General features: G+C 48.9%; 1 protein-coding gene across 1 annotated transcript in view; it reads right to left on the reverse strand.

Moving 5' to 3' along the window:
* The window catches only part of CAMTA1 (calmodulin binding transcription activator 1), a 938,433-nt gene that overhangs the window by 650,069 nt on the left and 272,635 nt on the right, over positions 1 to 15,729 (reverse strand). The window contains exon 4 of the mRNA XM_011938305.1: positions 4,790 to 4,857. Within this exon, the coding sequence (XP_011793695.1) occupies positions 4,790 to 4,857 (68 nt within the window). The remainder of the gene's footprint in view (positions 1 to 4,789; positions 4,858 to 15,729) is intronic.

The raw sequence follows: 15,729 nt of genomic DNA on the forward strand, positions 1-15,729 counted from the left end.
TCTGGCATCTCCACAAACGAGGTGGCTCTTCTAGAACCAGGGAAGTCAGAAGATGGAAAGCAGAGTGGGGGTCAGGGAAGGAGGGCGGAAGATGGTGAGTTGGAGATTATAACACGGCATGCAGGTGCCAGGGAGACAGAGTCGGATGTAGGGAAAGATCCACAGAGACTTAACAGTCAGACCATGGAGTCAGGGAGTCCTGGGAGCCCCACAAGGGAGAATGTGCTCAGTTTTGTAGCTGCCTGCCTGTACTGGGCTCAGCCCTGCTCCCTGCCCTCTGGTGAGAGGGACCTGCTCCCCTGCAGTGGTGTGCAGCTCTTCCACACTGCCTGTGACTGGGGGGCTAACTCCTACTTGGGGGACAGTGTGGAACGCCCTCCTGGCTGGCACATATGAGCCACGCTTACTGACAAAGGGAACCTTTGCCTGGAGCCTGGTTTTCCTGGTTGGTTTGGAATTCTCGGCAGTGAGAGGCGGAGAGGAATAGAGGAGCTATTGATGGGCTCCCCAGGAACCTTCACACACATAAAAGCGAAGGTTATGAGCTTTGCAGTGAGATCACCCTGGGTTCAAGTTCCAGTTCTAGCACAGACTCACCATGCAGGCCCAGGAGGGCACATACCCTCTATACCTGGCAGAGCTGCCAGGAGGGTTTCAAAGCACAGCATCCAGCCCATGGGCGGTGCCCGAGAGCACACTGCTGGCTCAACCGGACAATCCTGGGACTAGAAATCCCCGGAAAACTGAAGTGGAGAAAACCCAGGTCCCTTTTTTCACGACCATCAGGCTCACCTTTCTACGTCACTTTTGTTCATTTTATGGATATTTCTCGAGGGTCTGGGAGGTGTCCATACTGTTCTAGGCCCTGGGGGCGCCTCATGAACAAGCCCCATTAAAAATCCCTCTCCCCTTGGTGCTAACACTTTGGAGTGGGCCAAGTAATGAATACATAAATTAGGCAAGGCAATCGTGACAGACACAGTGTGTCAGAAGGCGATGAGTGCTCCAGAAAAACGGAAAACGAGAAAGGAGGAAAGGGGGCTGGCTGGGTGGGGGCGGGAGCGAGACTTTAAACTGCATGGTCAGGGACACCTCACTGAGAAAGGGACACCCAGTCAAGGCCTGCAGGAGGAGCTGGGAGAACATTCTAGACAGGGGGAGGACACTCTTCGTTCCAAGATTCTCAATTCACCTGGCAGGGTGGGGAGCATGAAGCTCCCTGGGGTCCCCAAATGGTATTATTATCACACTGAGCACACAGCAAGTGCCAAATAAACACGTCCCTCAGGGTGACTTTTCAAACCGGAGGTCCCACTTGCTGAGAGTACAATACAGGCTGTTTGAACAGGAGGCATTCAGCTCTGTTGTGATACCGTGGCTGCCCCTGGGGTCCCCAGCCCCGGGAGCCTCTGTGTAGCACACCTCATTATTAAACAGGTGAGCTGGGGCTCCCGGGGCCTTCTCTGTAATTAGGGCAGTGTCTGAGCAAGGACTATATTTATAACCCCCAGCCGGCAGCAAGCCACAGAGACAAGCAGGGGGCCCCTCTGCAGCTCCTATACCAACATCTATATGTGAACTGATTACAACAATTAATTTAATAGGGATTCCTCCACACAAACAATGTATCATTTTATTAGGAAACTCTATAAATGTCAGTGGTGCAATTCATTTTTATTAATTTTCTAAAATGAAATTAGCAGTGGCGGCGGCGGCAGCGGCGGCGGCGGCGGCAAACAGAAGTTGTATTGCCTTCTCGTTCAGCAGAGTATTGGTGTCATTAATTCCTTAATACCAGGAGGCCAGTTTGTATGAACTCAGCAGTTAACTGCACCAATTAATTTCAAAGTAGAGATGGGGTGGGGGTGGGGATCCAAACACAACTCAACCACTAATTTAGGAAGGTCCTTGAACAACCACAGCAAGTTTTGCTTCTCCTGGGACAAGAAGCTTTCAAGTGTAAACATGGAGTGGATATTTTAATACTAATAGGAAACCTTCCATCTTCACCCTCTGCCTTTAGGAAAGAAATTCGTCCTTCCAAAGCCCGGAGAAATCCTGGCAGACGCCTGCCGACGTCAAAGGCTCCAGCAGGCTGGGGACTGCCCCACAGATAAGAGGCACGGTGACACCCGTGCACGGACAGACCCACACAGCATGCAAAGCGGAATCAGATACATGACCACATTCAGTCCTCATTGTGACCCAGCAAGGACAGGATCAACATCGACTCCATTTTCTATACGAAGAAGAAAACACAGGGCTTTTAAAGGAGCTAAGATGACCTTTTCATAGTCACAAAGCCACTGAGTGACAGAGCCAGAGCTCAAACCCGGATCTGACCACATCTGAAACCCACCTTCCTTCTTCTGCCAGGCGCACCCCTGTGCCTCGGGGTGGGTCTCTTGTCTCTATGTATACCCCAGAAAGTCACGCGAGTCAGGCATGACCCTGAGTGACATCCCCTTTTCAATTGTAACCCAAACTCCAAAGGCTGAAACTCAAGGTAAAACCACCGCCTTGAAATGTTCTACTGTTCTGCCATCAAAGGGTGGCTGAAACCCAGCACACGTCTGCGTATCTGAAATCAGATGTCTGGCCCGGGACGCGTTCCAGAGAAGCTCCATCTCGGCTAAGGAGGAGCTCTTCTCTTTCCACTTAGATTTAAGGAGTGTTTCAGCAGAGAGTGAAGGGCACACGGAGAGGCTGGTGGCTGCTTGAGATGAGGCCCACCCGTGAGAGTCAGGAAATAGTCCAGAGGCAGAAATCAGATGAGCCTCCTTCTCCCCCAGAAAACCAGGCCAGTGGTCCTCAAAGTGCAATCCCAGACCAGCCACATCCTACTGCCTGGGAACTTGTTAGAAATAACACATGCTCAGGACCCACCCCCGCCTCCCCCACTCCCCACCGCACCTGCTGAATCAGAAACCTTGGGTTGGGGCCCACATTTTAATAAGCCCCCAGCTGATTCTGATGCCTGCTCAAGTTTGAGAATGATGTCCTCCAAGAAGATGCCGCAGAAGAAAGAGGAGATGAGGGCGTCAGGCTCTGTTGGTGTTCGGCTGTATTCACCAAACAGTGCACTGTACTCCCATCCTCTCCACTGCCCACCCCTGCCCCCACTCTGTGAAGGGATGTCCTTCCCAGCGCCATTCTTACTGGGCTTGGCCAGGGGACTTGCTTTGGCCAGTGGATTTATCCGCAGGCATGACATAGGATGCCATATCTGAGCAGGAATTTTAACTGCACCTGCATCAACTGCCTTGAGCTTATAAGCCTCTGTGCTCCTCCGGGAGAAGCAGATTTCCCAGGCAGAGGGGCCTTCCTCAGCCTAGGTCCCACAGCAAAATGATGGACACAGCAGACCTGACCTCAACCCAAAGCCACAGGCAGCCCACAGACCCATGAGCAGAAAATACAGTTTTGTTGTTTAAAGTCACTAAGCTTGCAGGTCATTTCTTACACAGACTTATCACAGCAAAAGCTGATTGAGATAAACTATTTGATCTTATAGCAAAGGAAAAACCATGGTCCCAGCAGGCTGAGGTACTGGGGACTCCTGTGGAGGGACTTTCCTCCCACTCTCAGGCTGGAGGTAAAGCAATCAGAGCTACCTGGGGAAGGGAGCCTCAACCACTAACCTTCCTTCCACAATACCCTCTAGCCTCCTTCAAAGGGGAGGATTGTGCCGTCATCTAAAAGATGCTAACCAGCAAGTATCTAAGCCTAATAATGTGATGTTTTTAAATTCCTTCTAGAATGAATAAACATTCCCAAAGGTGGCCTTTCCCATGACTCAGGAAGGATGAACAGGTCAAGCCAATGGGCCACAGGCACAGAGGACACACCCACCCCTTCCCTGGTCCTAGCTAACAAACCTGGGGACTCGGGGCTTCTGTCCAACGTGAAACCGACTGGACATTCCACCACTTCCGTTCAAGCCTGCGGCCAGGCATCCTGTGTAAACCACACTCCAGCTACCACCTCACCAGCTAATAAACACCTGGGTCCTGTCACTGCTAACAGAAAACTCACGGCAACTGGAAGAGAGTGGTCATGCATTTCCGAAGCTCTAGATTGTAACGTTCCAAAAATAAAAACCTAGAGTTGGGGAGGACAAAAAGAGGCTGCCTTTTAAAAATCAACCCTAAGTCCCAACGTCACCGTTCTTCACAAGTTGGTAACATCACTGGTGCTGGGGGAACGCAGGTCAGCTATATTTTCACCAATTCCCTCTATTCCCGAGTGGTGAGAGAAGCTAAGTGTTTGTAGCAGTTAGCAGGTTCAAGGACGTTTACTGCATAATAAACTGCGAGCTTAGCCATTGCTTCTGATTTGGGAGGATCGCTTTACCACCAATCACACCAATCAAGAATAACTTGACTTTCAGTTTGTAAGACACGTTGAGATAAAAGTGGGCAGTTAAGCTGGTTTCTCTTTTTTCAAAGCACGTTTCTAGAGAACACTAGTGGCAGGCAAGCAATTTCCCAAAGTAAACTTCCCCTGAGGCTCCTGCCTCTGAAGGCTTCCAAGCACCCGGCTGAAGGATCCAGCCGTCAGGTGAAAAGTTCCAACTGGCGGATGGCACTTGTACTCTTTTTAATCCATCTGATCGTGTTCACTGCCACAGTCTTATGTCAATGAATGAGACCTCAGTGTCGAAAGCCATCCAGCACAACATGGCATTTTCAACTCATTGCCCATGAACTGACTGGCCAAATCAGGCAATCAATGCAAATCAATCCACTTACTGTACATATGTGAAAAACTGCAAGATCTGGGACATTACCTTGTCTTAGGGGAGGTGGTTAGCCATTCTTCGTGTTTCTCAAATGTTATTAAATAAGCTGCAATTTCCTGAAACAGAAGAATAAAAAGATAATAACAACAATTAGCTCACGTTGGATCCTGAGAGGTAAGAAAGTTTTTGCTGTTTCCCAGTTGCTGTTTTCCTTTGTGGGCCTGGAACTCCATCCCTGCTAGAGAAACACTCGACTTGGACTCTGTTTCTATTTTGATTTTTTCAGTCCTTTCCATTCAACCTGTCACACGGTAGTAATCAAAGCACTGGGTCTCAAAAGATGAGTCGGTGGCAAGGACGAAAATATTTCTCTGTGGGAGGAAGACATCAGACACCATTTCAGATTCTAAATGTCATTAATTTAGGGAGGGAGAAACACATGCCAACAACAAGTCTCCACGATGCACAGACCATAATTGGAAAGTTTCGTCCTTTTCTGAAGCTGGACCAATCTTTCCTCTTTGTCAAAAGAGACGTCGCATCCTTTCAGCTTCATCCTCAACCCCCTGAGCCAAAATCACACAAAGATTAAAAAGAAAAGACACGATAAAGCCATATTCCAGGGAGGAAGAGGGGGGAGAAATAAGTTAACCTCTCCCACTACTGATAAATCTAGTGAGCAGCATTCCCAAAAGAAGAGCGACGTCAGCAGAGTTTAAGGTAAAGAGGAGGAAAATGCAGGCACCTGAAGGTAAATTAAATATTTATAAACACAACAACATCACTGCAGATAGAATTACTGATTTATTAATAATTTCCATAAAAGGCCAGTGAGTGACATCAACATAAGTCATTGCTCCAGCTCGAGGCATGATATGGCCCATTACTTCCAACTCCGAGAGGATCTGCTAACATGAAATTGGCAGGGATTGTAAGTTAAATTAAGGTTGGACTAGTACACGTTTCCCTTGATCTGGTGATGCCACAACACAGAGCTGCTGCCCTGACTATCAGGAAAATGCAGAGGGGAGGCCTCCACCTCAGCTCTCTCTGCAGTCGGGGTTCCTAGTGGGTTCCTGGGAAAGTGGCAGCCCCTCTGCCTGGAGGCAAGCAGCCTCTTTCAGCTGGGACATAATGGAGTTGACACCAGTGACCAGAGATGCTAAACTTGGCCTTGAGAAGGAAGAGAAGCCCAGTAAGCAGAGCAGGTGAGAATAGAAAATGGCCCTGGTGCCATGCAGTCCAAAGGCCACAGGCCAAGAGTGGAGATCAAGGCCTCACATACCATGGAGCTGGCCCCCACAAGGCAGCCAGTAATTGGGAACTGAGAGCCCAAACCACCTCTGTCCGGAAGCCTGGACCTGACAAAGAACCTGGGAAGCAGAAACCTATAGCAAAAATAGAGTTGCTTCACTGTGCAAGTTTCTATCACTGACTGCAGCTGAAGAAATCATAAATAAGCAGCTGATCAACCAGCACATTGTTCTCTCATCCCTGAGCCTTTTCACGTTTTATTTCCTCTCCTTAGAAAAATCTTTCCCTGAGGTCTCACTGTAGACAGATCCTTCCTCTGGGTGGCCCTCCCTAACTATTCATGATGGCGTCAGTTATCCCTCCTGCTTGCCTGGGTGGCACCGGCACCTTCCCCCAGTGGGCAGGATTTATCATTCTGCATTCTAATTGCTTGTTTACTCAGATAACATCCCCCATTGAAGCATGAGAAGGATACGGAACATGTTATCGCTGACACATCCCTTGGACTTAACAGTGTCCTGGGGCACATAGGAAGCACCTGATAAGTGTTTGTTAGACAGGTGGCCAGTCGGATGGATGCATGGATGGATGGAAGCAGGGAGGGAGGGATGGGATGGGATGGGGTAGGAAAAATGTGCATGGCAGAAGTAAATATGCATACACAAGTGTGACAGTGAGAGAGAGAGTCTGTTACTGAAGATAGTTGACACAAGAGTTTAAAAGCAGCAAAATGCAACAGTTCCTGGCTAAAACTTTGCCAATTATTTAATTAACTCTATGTCACTGGAGGAAGGCAACATAGTATCACAGTTAAGAGCACATGCATCGGAAGCAAACAGTGTCCTGGCTTTGGGTACCAGCTCGGCCTCTTATGAGCTGTCTCATCTTGAGCACATTACTTAACCTGTCTAGACCAGTTTCCTATGAAACTGGGAGACTATCAGCTCATGAGGCAGTTCTAAGGAATGATCATTCTAAATACACTGGCTGGCAGAAGGTATGCCCCAAACAATAGCTACCATGAATCACTATAAGATCTACGTGGTGTGAGCCACCTGTCTAGCAGCCCCTGTTGAGGTCACAAAATGGTTCAGGTCAGAGGCTGCCACCACTGCTAGATTAATCATCATCTGTCACCTCCACCACCCTGGACACCCCCGCATGCCCACGCCTGCAGACAACGAACGCTAACATCGGAATGACCGCTCACGCCTGCGGACAACGAACGCTAACATCGGAATGACCGTTCACGCCTGCGGACAACGAACGCTAACATCATGACCGCTCACGCCTGCGCACAACGAACGGTAACATCGGAATGACCGTTCGCGCCTGCGGACAACAAACAGTAACATCAGAATGACCATTCAGCCTGCGGACAACGAACGGTAACATTGGAATGACCATTCACGCCTGCAGACAATGAATGGTAACATCGGAATGACCGTTCAGAGTTGTTGGTTTGTCAATCTGTTCCCATTTGGCTTCACAAAACCAGAGCAGACCACAGCTGAAGTCAGTATGTGGATTCACTAAGCCACTTGTCACATGCAGCAGCTCATCTACCTGAACTTTAGGAGATCCGGTATCCAGAGGAATAGGCTGTGGCAGCCCCCTGATCCATGCCCCTGCCCAGGACCATGCCAAGACAAGTGACCCTTAGTGGCCCAGGGGATGGGAGGTGCAGTGGATCCCAACCTCTAAACATGTGATTTGTTCCAAAACCCGGGACACCCAAAGAAGACTTTCATGGACATCCTTCAGCCAACACTCACCCCAGCCTGACAGGGCTTCCGAAGGGGAAAAACTCCCTGCACCACTTACTGCCTTCTGTATTTACTCTACAAACACTTACCGAGCATCAACTGTATACGAAAAAGGGAACAGGACCACTTTGAAGCGAGCAGTTAAAGAGCTCACAGTCGAGCGATGGGTACAGACAAGTCAACACGACAGTGTGTGCAAGCACTGTTACGGGGTCACCTCTGTGGCCAAACTCGGGGCGGGGGGGTTCACCTCATGTCTAATGAGCTTCTGTCAAGCAAGCAGAGGCCCCAGGAAATCACGCTGATGTAGGAACTACCTGTGAACATCCGCCACTCCCTCCTCTACCCCCAAAGGTAAATTTTGCTTCTCCCAATCCAGGACAACTCCCACACAGAGCCCCTCTGACAGCAGCCTTTCTGAGGAAGCTGATGCCCAGGCCCAGGCTCCCATCTCTGCTGTGCTCAGGTTGGCTGGGCCCCAAAGCTGGACTCACCCACCAGGGACTGTCCCATGCTGCTGCACGAACCAGGCTGGATGGAGCGTGTCTGGGTTACCCATCTAATAATGCCAGGCCCCTGCTGCCCAGCCTTCCCAGCCCATGGCCCTTCCCCAGGCCACCCCCTCACCAGATGGGCAGACCACAGGTGAGCCTGCCCTGCAAAAGCTCAGGAACTGGTTTGGAGAGATTTGCCAAAGAATGAAAACCACACAAAGTATTAGGTGCTAAATGGCATGGAGCCCTGTAAAAGCCATCCAAATTCAGGGTGATTGTGGGGAGAAGGACTTTACCATTTGTGTCGTTGCTGCCATCAATGTCACCAGTGCTAAGGTGGTGGAGGCACTGCCCTAGGACTTACGTGGGATCGTCTCATTTAACTTCATAACAAACTATGAAATAGGAACCATGGCCATTTTACAGTGTGGAAACTGAGGCACAGAGTGGTTAAGTGACTTGCCTAAGGTCACATGGCCAGTACCTGTAGAACCAGAACCCAAATCCATGCAGAATGGCTCCCAGGCTCGCATTCTGCACCACTGCTCTGAATTTCAGAAAGGACCACCACAGTGTGCTTGGATGAGTGAAGAACTCAACTTTTCCCAGCCCAGGCTGACAGCTCCCTGCTCCCCACTGACCCAGGGTCACTTCCCAGCCCCACCTCCCTCCAGTGGACCAGGAGGAGTCCAGACTGAATCTCCTTCAGGGGAATTCTCTCCTTCCAGCAAGGTCAAGCTCATTGTCACCCCAAAAGCCTAGTTCAACTCATAAGATCCTCGACTTCAGTGATGGGCAAAACTCCTTGTCTCCATGGAGCCCTTTGCTTAAAACATCACAGGAAGCATGCAAAAGCAACACAGAGAACTGGAGATGCTCCCGCTGAAGAGGGGAAGGAGGTTTTCAGCTCAATTGTCTGGCCTCTCTCTCTTCCCCGAGGTCCACAAACCTAGGACCCCAAGGAAGGTAGATGAAAACCCAGGTCTAGTCTATCTCATCTTGGCAGAGGAAAAAACTGAGGTATAGAACAGAAAAGCACTTGTCCAAGCTCAGCATGTTCATGGTGAAGCCAGGCCAGGACTCCTCACTCTCCAGGCGTGCATGTTCCTTCCCTGACACTTGGTATCCCTCAAACACGAGTCTGGCTCGAAAGATTCACAAGAGGCTGGGGCAAAAGCATGGCCAAAGGAAGTGAGAACAGGTACTCAAACAAAAAACACAGACACACAGGCGCACAGTAGCGTCACTCACAGTAGCCAAGTGGTGGACCTACCCCAAGTATCTGCAGATGGATGAAGAAACGAAATGTGTCACAGACAAACAATGGCATGTTATTCAGCCATAGAAAGGAATGAGGTTCTGATGCCAGCTACTACATGGATGAACACTGAAAACATGATGCTAAGCAGAAGAGGCCAGGCACAGAAGGCCCTGTATTGCACGGTGCCATTTATATGAAACATCTAGAATAGGCAAATCTATAGAGACAGCATGGAGATTAGTGGTTGCCAAGGGTTGGGGGAAGAGGGTGATGGGGAGTGATGGCTAATGGGTGTTGGGTTTCCTTCTGGGGTGATGAAAATGTCTGGAGCTAGATGGTTGCACCACCTCGTGAATGTATTAATGGCCACTGATGGTAAATTGTATGTTATGTGTCTTTTACCACAATAAAAATAAAAGGATGAAGGAGGCATCGACATCCAACCAGATGTGGCACTGGGATGAAGGAAATGCCAGCCGTCCCACCCACGCAGACAGCCCCTGAGCCCGAAAGACCACACGTGTGTACCCGGCGGCCTCCCCAGTGCCCTGGCTCCCTTAGCTTCCTCCTCCTCCCGGATCCTAAATACCACATCGATGCTGAGAAGAATGACTTGACTGTCAAGATGAAGAAATTCACTGTAGGCTCCAAAGCAAAGACTGTCCAGCTAGCAGATTTTAAATGTTTAGTTTGTCCTTTGGATGTTCAAGTAGAAAAACTGCCGCCAAGGTACACGGTGTCTGTGTGCTGCAGGGGCTTGGGTGAACAAACTGGCAGGGTCCCAGACAGGCCCCTCTATATCTGTTCGGCAGATACAGTTGGGTGCCTGCAGACCAGGGAGACTGGTGGGCCCTTTCCCAAGGCCCCAAACAAGACACATCAGGAAGGGAGGCCTGGGCAGGACTGGGGGCTGTAATGCTCCACCTGGCGTCACTGCCTGGTCACACATCGTGCTGCCATGCCTCCATCTCCACCCCCCAGAGGCAACAGTCACCCAACATCCAGTCCCCAAGTTGATGGGTTTTGATAGAGGACTGCAAAGCCCATGTCAGGAGCCGGCCAGCTGGGAGCCAGCAGGGCTGGAGGGTAATGTCAGGGGGTGCCCCACAGGGGCTGGCAGGTGAGCATGTATTGCTGTGCCGACCTGATTCCTGCCCTTCACGCCTAGGCGCCCAGGCGTGAGCTCTGCCCACATAATCTGTCAGGTCCTGTTCATCGCCCAGCCCCTCCCAGGGGAGTCCCCCTTGCTGTCTCCCTCCACAGTACACTGCAGCTTCTGGAACTTTCTTAGCAGTGGCTGCACTGCTTGAGCTCTCTCTTGCTAGGTCATGTGGGTGGTGGTTCTTCCTTCCCGGTTTTTCAGTCTTCAGGGAGGTCTGCGTCTCAGTCCGTCCGTCACTGTAGAGCCCCACACAGCTCCTGTGTCCGAAGATGACTGCTGACACAGCAGAGCTGAAGGAGATATTGTGAAGTTCTCTTCTAAAGGATGTCACCCCAGGAGCTCACGCCTGAGGCTCCCATGCACAAAGGTCCAGTTGCCATCAAGGCTCGGGCCCTACGTGAGAGGTCACACAGCACTGTTCCTTTAAGTGTCCCTCATTCAGGAGGCAGCTCATGGCCAATCTGAGTGCCAGAGCTGCACCATCCAATGGAAATAGAACCTGAGCCACAACACAAGGCACGTGTGTCATTTTAAAATTTCTAGAAGTAATACCTAATGCATGCAGGGCTTAAATCCTAGAGATGGGTTGATGGGTGCAGCAGGCCACCATGGCACATGTATGCCTACATAACAAACCTGCACATTCTGCACATGTGTCCCAGAACTTAAAATATAAAAATATTTAAAATTTTTCTAGAAGCTACATTTTAAAAGGTAAAAGAAATTTTAATAATATTTTATACTTTAACCCAATATATCCATGAGTGTATGATTTTACTAACTTTTTAAAAAGTAGTCACAAACTATCTCATACTCTTTTCCCTACTAAGTCCCTGTGTGTTTCCCATGGACAGCCAGCCCCTCTAGCTGGGCTCGGCCAGGTCTCAGGTGCTCGATGCTGCATGTGGCCACCGTACTGGATGGCCAGCTCTAGATGCAGACATCACAGGAATCCGCAAACACATATGCCTTCTGGAGCCAACGACGGCCATCCCGTGGCGCCCTCTGCATCCCCAGTGGCTGACTTTGAGCCCCACGTGTAAAGGAAGCTGTCCATAGCACACGCTTCAAGGAGAGTAGGGCTCCCTGCCCCCTGGGTCCACCTCTGAGGTGATGAGCCGTGTCCCCTCTGGTGTGTGGTGAGGCTCCCATCTGTGCAGGGAGGGCCACGCAATTCTCAGAGGGGCTGGATTCACCTCAACTTCTCAGCCCCGGCGGCTCTCTCTGCTGCCCCCACTCCCTCCCCAGAAGGAGCTATGCATTGCAGGATATGTTTGTCTCAACCTCATAGAAGAGTGCAGCCCAGAGAGATCAGCCTCGCCTCCCAGAACTTCCCTGGAGCAGCCCTTAGAAAAAGCCAAGTGCCCCACAGGTCTCTCAGACAGTCCGTCCTCCATCTGTCTTCAAGATACAGGCTCAGTGTCAGGGAGGGAGAAAGGTCTTTAGTGCTCACTGTAACAAATTAAACAAACAACAACAAATGTATATATGTGTGTACATATATTTATATATATGTATTTATATAAGTATCTCCTGAGTTCGACTAATAAAAATATCTCTATAGTCTATACAATCTCAGATATATTTTGTACATAGAAATATGGATTTTCAACCAAAGTATAATTTCTTAAAGTTTGGTTTTTATGAGAGTTCTGCACAAAGGTTTTATCTATAAGGGACCAAAGCTGAGGCAGAAAACAGGGGGAAAAAAAAAAGCCAAGTCTCCCCTAGCAGCTGGCCCCAGCATCTGCTAGAGCCACAAAATGCAATTATATTACTCCCAAACGAGAAGTAAAAATATCTTGTTTCCAATCCTCTTGGTTTTAAGACTCATACTTAATGTCCTCTGGGTATTTCAATGGTGCCAGATCTCTGTGTTATGTACTTTATTAGGGATGTGTGAATGTCATATTAATGACTTCTAACCAACATGTTTACGGTGAAGGCAAGTTTTCCCAGAATCCACCACTCGCTGCACTTGACAAAAAATAATTGGCCTTAATTTAAATAAATAAATAACCAGGCCCTGCCCTCTCCCAGTGGCGTCTTCCCCACTGGCTTTCTCCAGGGCACCCGTGCATGAAGGTGGAGGGCCCTCCCCCAGGATAAATAGTCCAACCCAGGCCCAACAGGGCAGGGCTCCCATCTGAACATTCCTGTCCCTGTCCACTGATGTACTTCCCAAGCACCCAACCCTGCACAGGATGCCCTGGACCCCCACCCACAAGTCTAAAGCAATACCCCCAATCTTGCTTTCAAAATGGCCAGCTCTTGCCATCAACAGCTAGCACACAGAATGATGGGTTTTTTTTATTATTATTTGCATGGAATGCAACATAGCTCTACTCTGACAATTTATGAGAGCGGCAGTGGTTAAGACTGTAAGGATCCCAGGGTTCCTGGAGGACTGTCTACAAAATGGTAACTAACCATTCAGAATAAATTCCTAACAGCCTGGTCTTCTGAAATGAAGCATGGCCCCACTGACTGACTGTTATTTAGACATAGTAAAGCATTCTTATGACTATCAAATTACCAATCAGTGAAGAAACAATGAGCCACCATAGAAACATCCACAGCCAGAGTCAGTAAAGGAGCAATTCACCCGGTCTTTCATTCATTTATCTACTCATTGGTTCAATCATTCAATGAATTATTGAGCACCTACAATATGCCAAGCACTATGCAAGGCCCTAACAATACAAGGACACATGAATAATGGCCCTGAGAAATACAGCTGGGAAGACAGATAGGGGCGCAGGATCCAGGGTTATCACTTTCAAGTACAAAACAGACAAAGAGTGCCAAATTAGCAGCACGGACAATGTGGCCATACTGAGAAGAGAAGGAAGGGTTGTGTCAAGGAGCTAACATTTCAACTGGGTCTTGACGAGTGAGTAGGAGGTTGCCCAGCAGACAGGTGGCCAAGGTATCAGGGAAGGGAAAGAGCATAAGTGAAAGCAGGAAAATGGGAGTAGCAAATGTGTTCAGAGAAATCTGAGTAATATAAAGTAATGAGAGTCCACAGGACAAGGAGAAGAAAGGCAGAACTCAAAGCCAGATGGAGGGGGAGGCACCAAACTGTGGAGGAATTCAATGCCAGGCAATGGAGTTTTATCCCCAAGAACCAGGGGAAGGTTTTTAAGCAGATGGGAGACACACAAAGAGCTGTGCTATCTATCTATCTATCTATCTATCTATCTATCTATCTATCTATCTATCTATCTATCTATCCATCTATCTATCTCTCTATCTTATCTATCTATCTATCTATTTCGAGATGCAGTCTTGCTCTGTCACCTGGGTTGGAGGGCAGTGGCGCAATATTGGCTCACTGCAATCTCTGCCTCCCAGGTTCAAGAGACTCTCCTGCTTCAGCCTCCTGAGTAGCTGGGATTACAGGTGCCTACCACAATGTCCAGCTAATTTTTGTATTTTTAGTAGAGATGGGGTTTCACCATGTTTGTCAGGCTGGTCTTAAACTCCTGACCTCAAGTGATCCACCCACCTCAGCCTCCCAAAGTGCTGGGGTTACAGGCATGAGCCACCAAGACTGGCTAGCTGTGCTTTTTAGAAACATCACTCTGGTGGTGGTGGCCTGGCAGAGAAGAGGCCGCTGATTGGAGACCATGATTACAGCCCAGGATAGAGGCAATAGGATTCTGCACTAAGGCTGTGGGAGTGGGGAAAATGGAACAAAGCTGAATGTTTTCAAAAGCAAAGTAAATGGGGCTTGAAAACCAATTGGCTGGGTAAATGAGGGGCAGTGAGGCAGTGAGAACATCTCAGAAGCAAAGGTCACAAACTGGCAGCCCAGGGACTGACTCCACCCAGAGATGTGCCTGCTTGGTCCACACAGTCTTCTTCCCATTTGGCTTATCTGCCAATGTTTAAAGACTGAGGGTCGGGGATTTCCAGCTTCTCCTGGAAAATAAAGTCAGGCAATCCCAGGCCTGCATGCGACACAGCATCCACTGCTTGGATGGGCTGGGAGCTCAGAGGACTGCCACCTCGACCTGCTGGCTTTCTTCACTGTCATGGCTGGCTTGGATTTGTGGGCCCTTGACCTTGGGGCTCCTACTCTGATATTTATGGCATTGGAAACTGGGTGCATTGTAAGACCATGAACCAATATAGGAAACCCAGAAAGAAATAGATTTTAGAATAGTACAATGTTAACCAGAACACTCATTGCCCCTTAATTCAGTGGCATGTGCTGATGAAGTCAGACCCAAGATTGCCCCAATTTCTATTTTGATATTGTTCCAGTCATCAATTTATTATTATCTCTGAGTTCCAATTTCACCTTTCTTTATCCTTCTTTGTGGTAGTGAAGCTGGACCCTGTACACATTTCTCCTTTGCTGGCATAGCAGAATGTTAAGCTTCGTCCATAGACAGCAATGACGTGAACCCACAAGATGACAGTGGCAATGACACATCCCTTGCAGACTTTTACCATCATCATCATTATTATAATCATCACTATTATTCAGAGTAGAGTCCAGTGGCCATGAAGATGAGCTCCAGCTGCACCCTCAGGACACAGTCCCTCCACTGGCAGACCAGCTCTGTTCTAATTGACGTCCTCAAGTGACAATGAGCCACTTCTACAGACTACTTCTGGCCCAGGCCCTTTGGCAGGCAGCGTGTTCATTTGCTAGCCATGCATTCTTTGAAGAGGTCTGAATTTCAGCCAATGTCAGGGAGAATCTACTAGTCTTTATTTGTTGTCTACTTTTCCTCAGCCTAGAGATAGCAGCTGCTGCTTTACCCCTGATATTTTGGAAACACTTAGAATTCTCTTTTATCTCCATTAGTAATCAACCACCCTTCTACTAGCTAGAGAGTCTTTATATATTAAATTTTCTGTTCAAACAACCAAACATGGCTTCTGTCTCCTGATAGGAGCCTGACTGATATAAGAATAATCCACCAACCCGGCCAACACAGTGAAACCCCGTCTCTATTAAAAATACAAAAATTAGCCTGGCGTGGTGGTGGGCACCTGTAATCCCAGCTACTTGGGAGGCTGAGGCAGGAGAATCGCTT

Source organism: Colobus angolensis, unplaced genomic scaffold (genome assembly GCF_000951035.1).
Source record: "Colobus angolensis palliatus isolate OR3802 unplaced genomic scaffold, Cang.pa_1.0 Scaffold170, whole genome shotgun sequence".
Lineage (NCBI taxonomy): Eukaryota > Metazoa > Chordata > Mammalia > Primates > Cercopithecidae > Colobus > Colobus angolensis.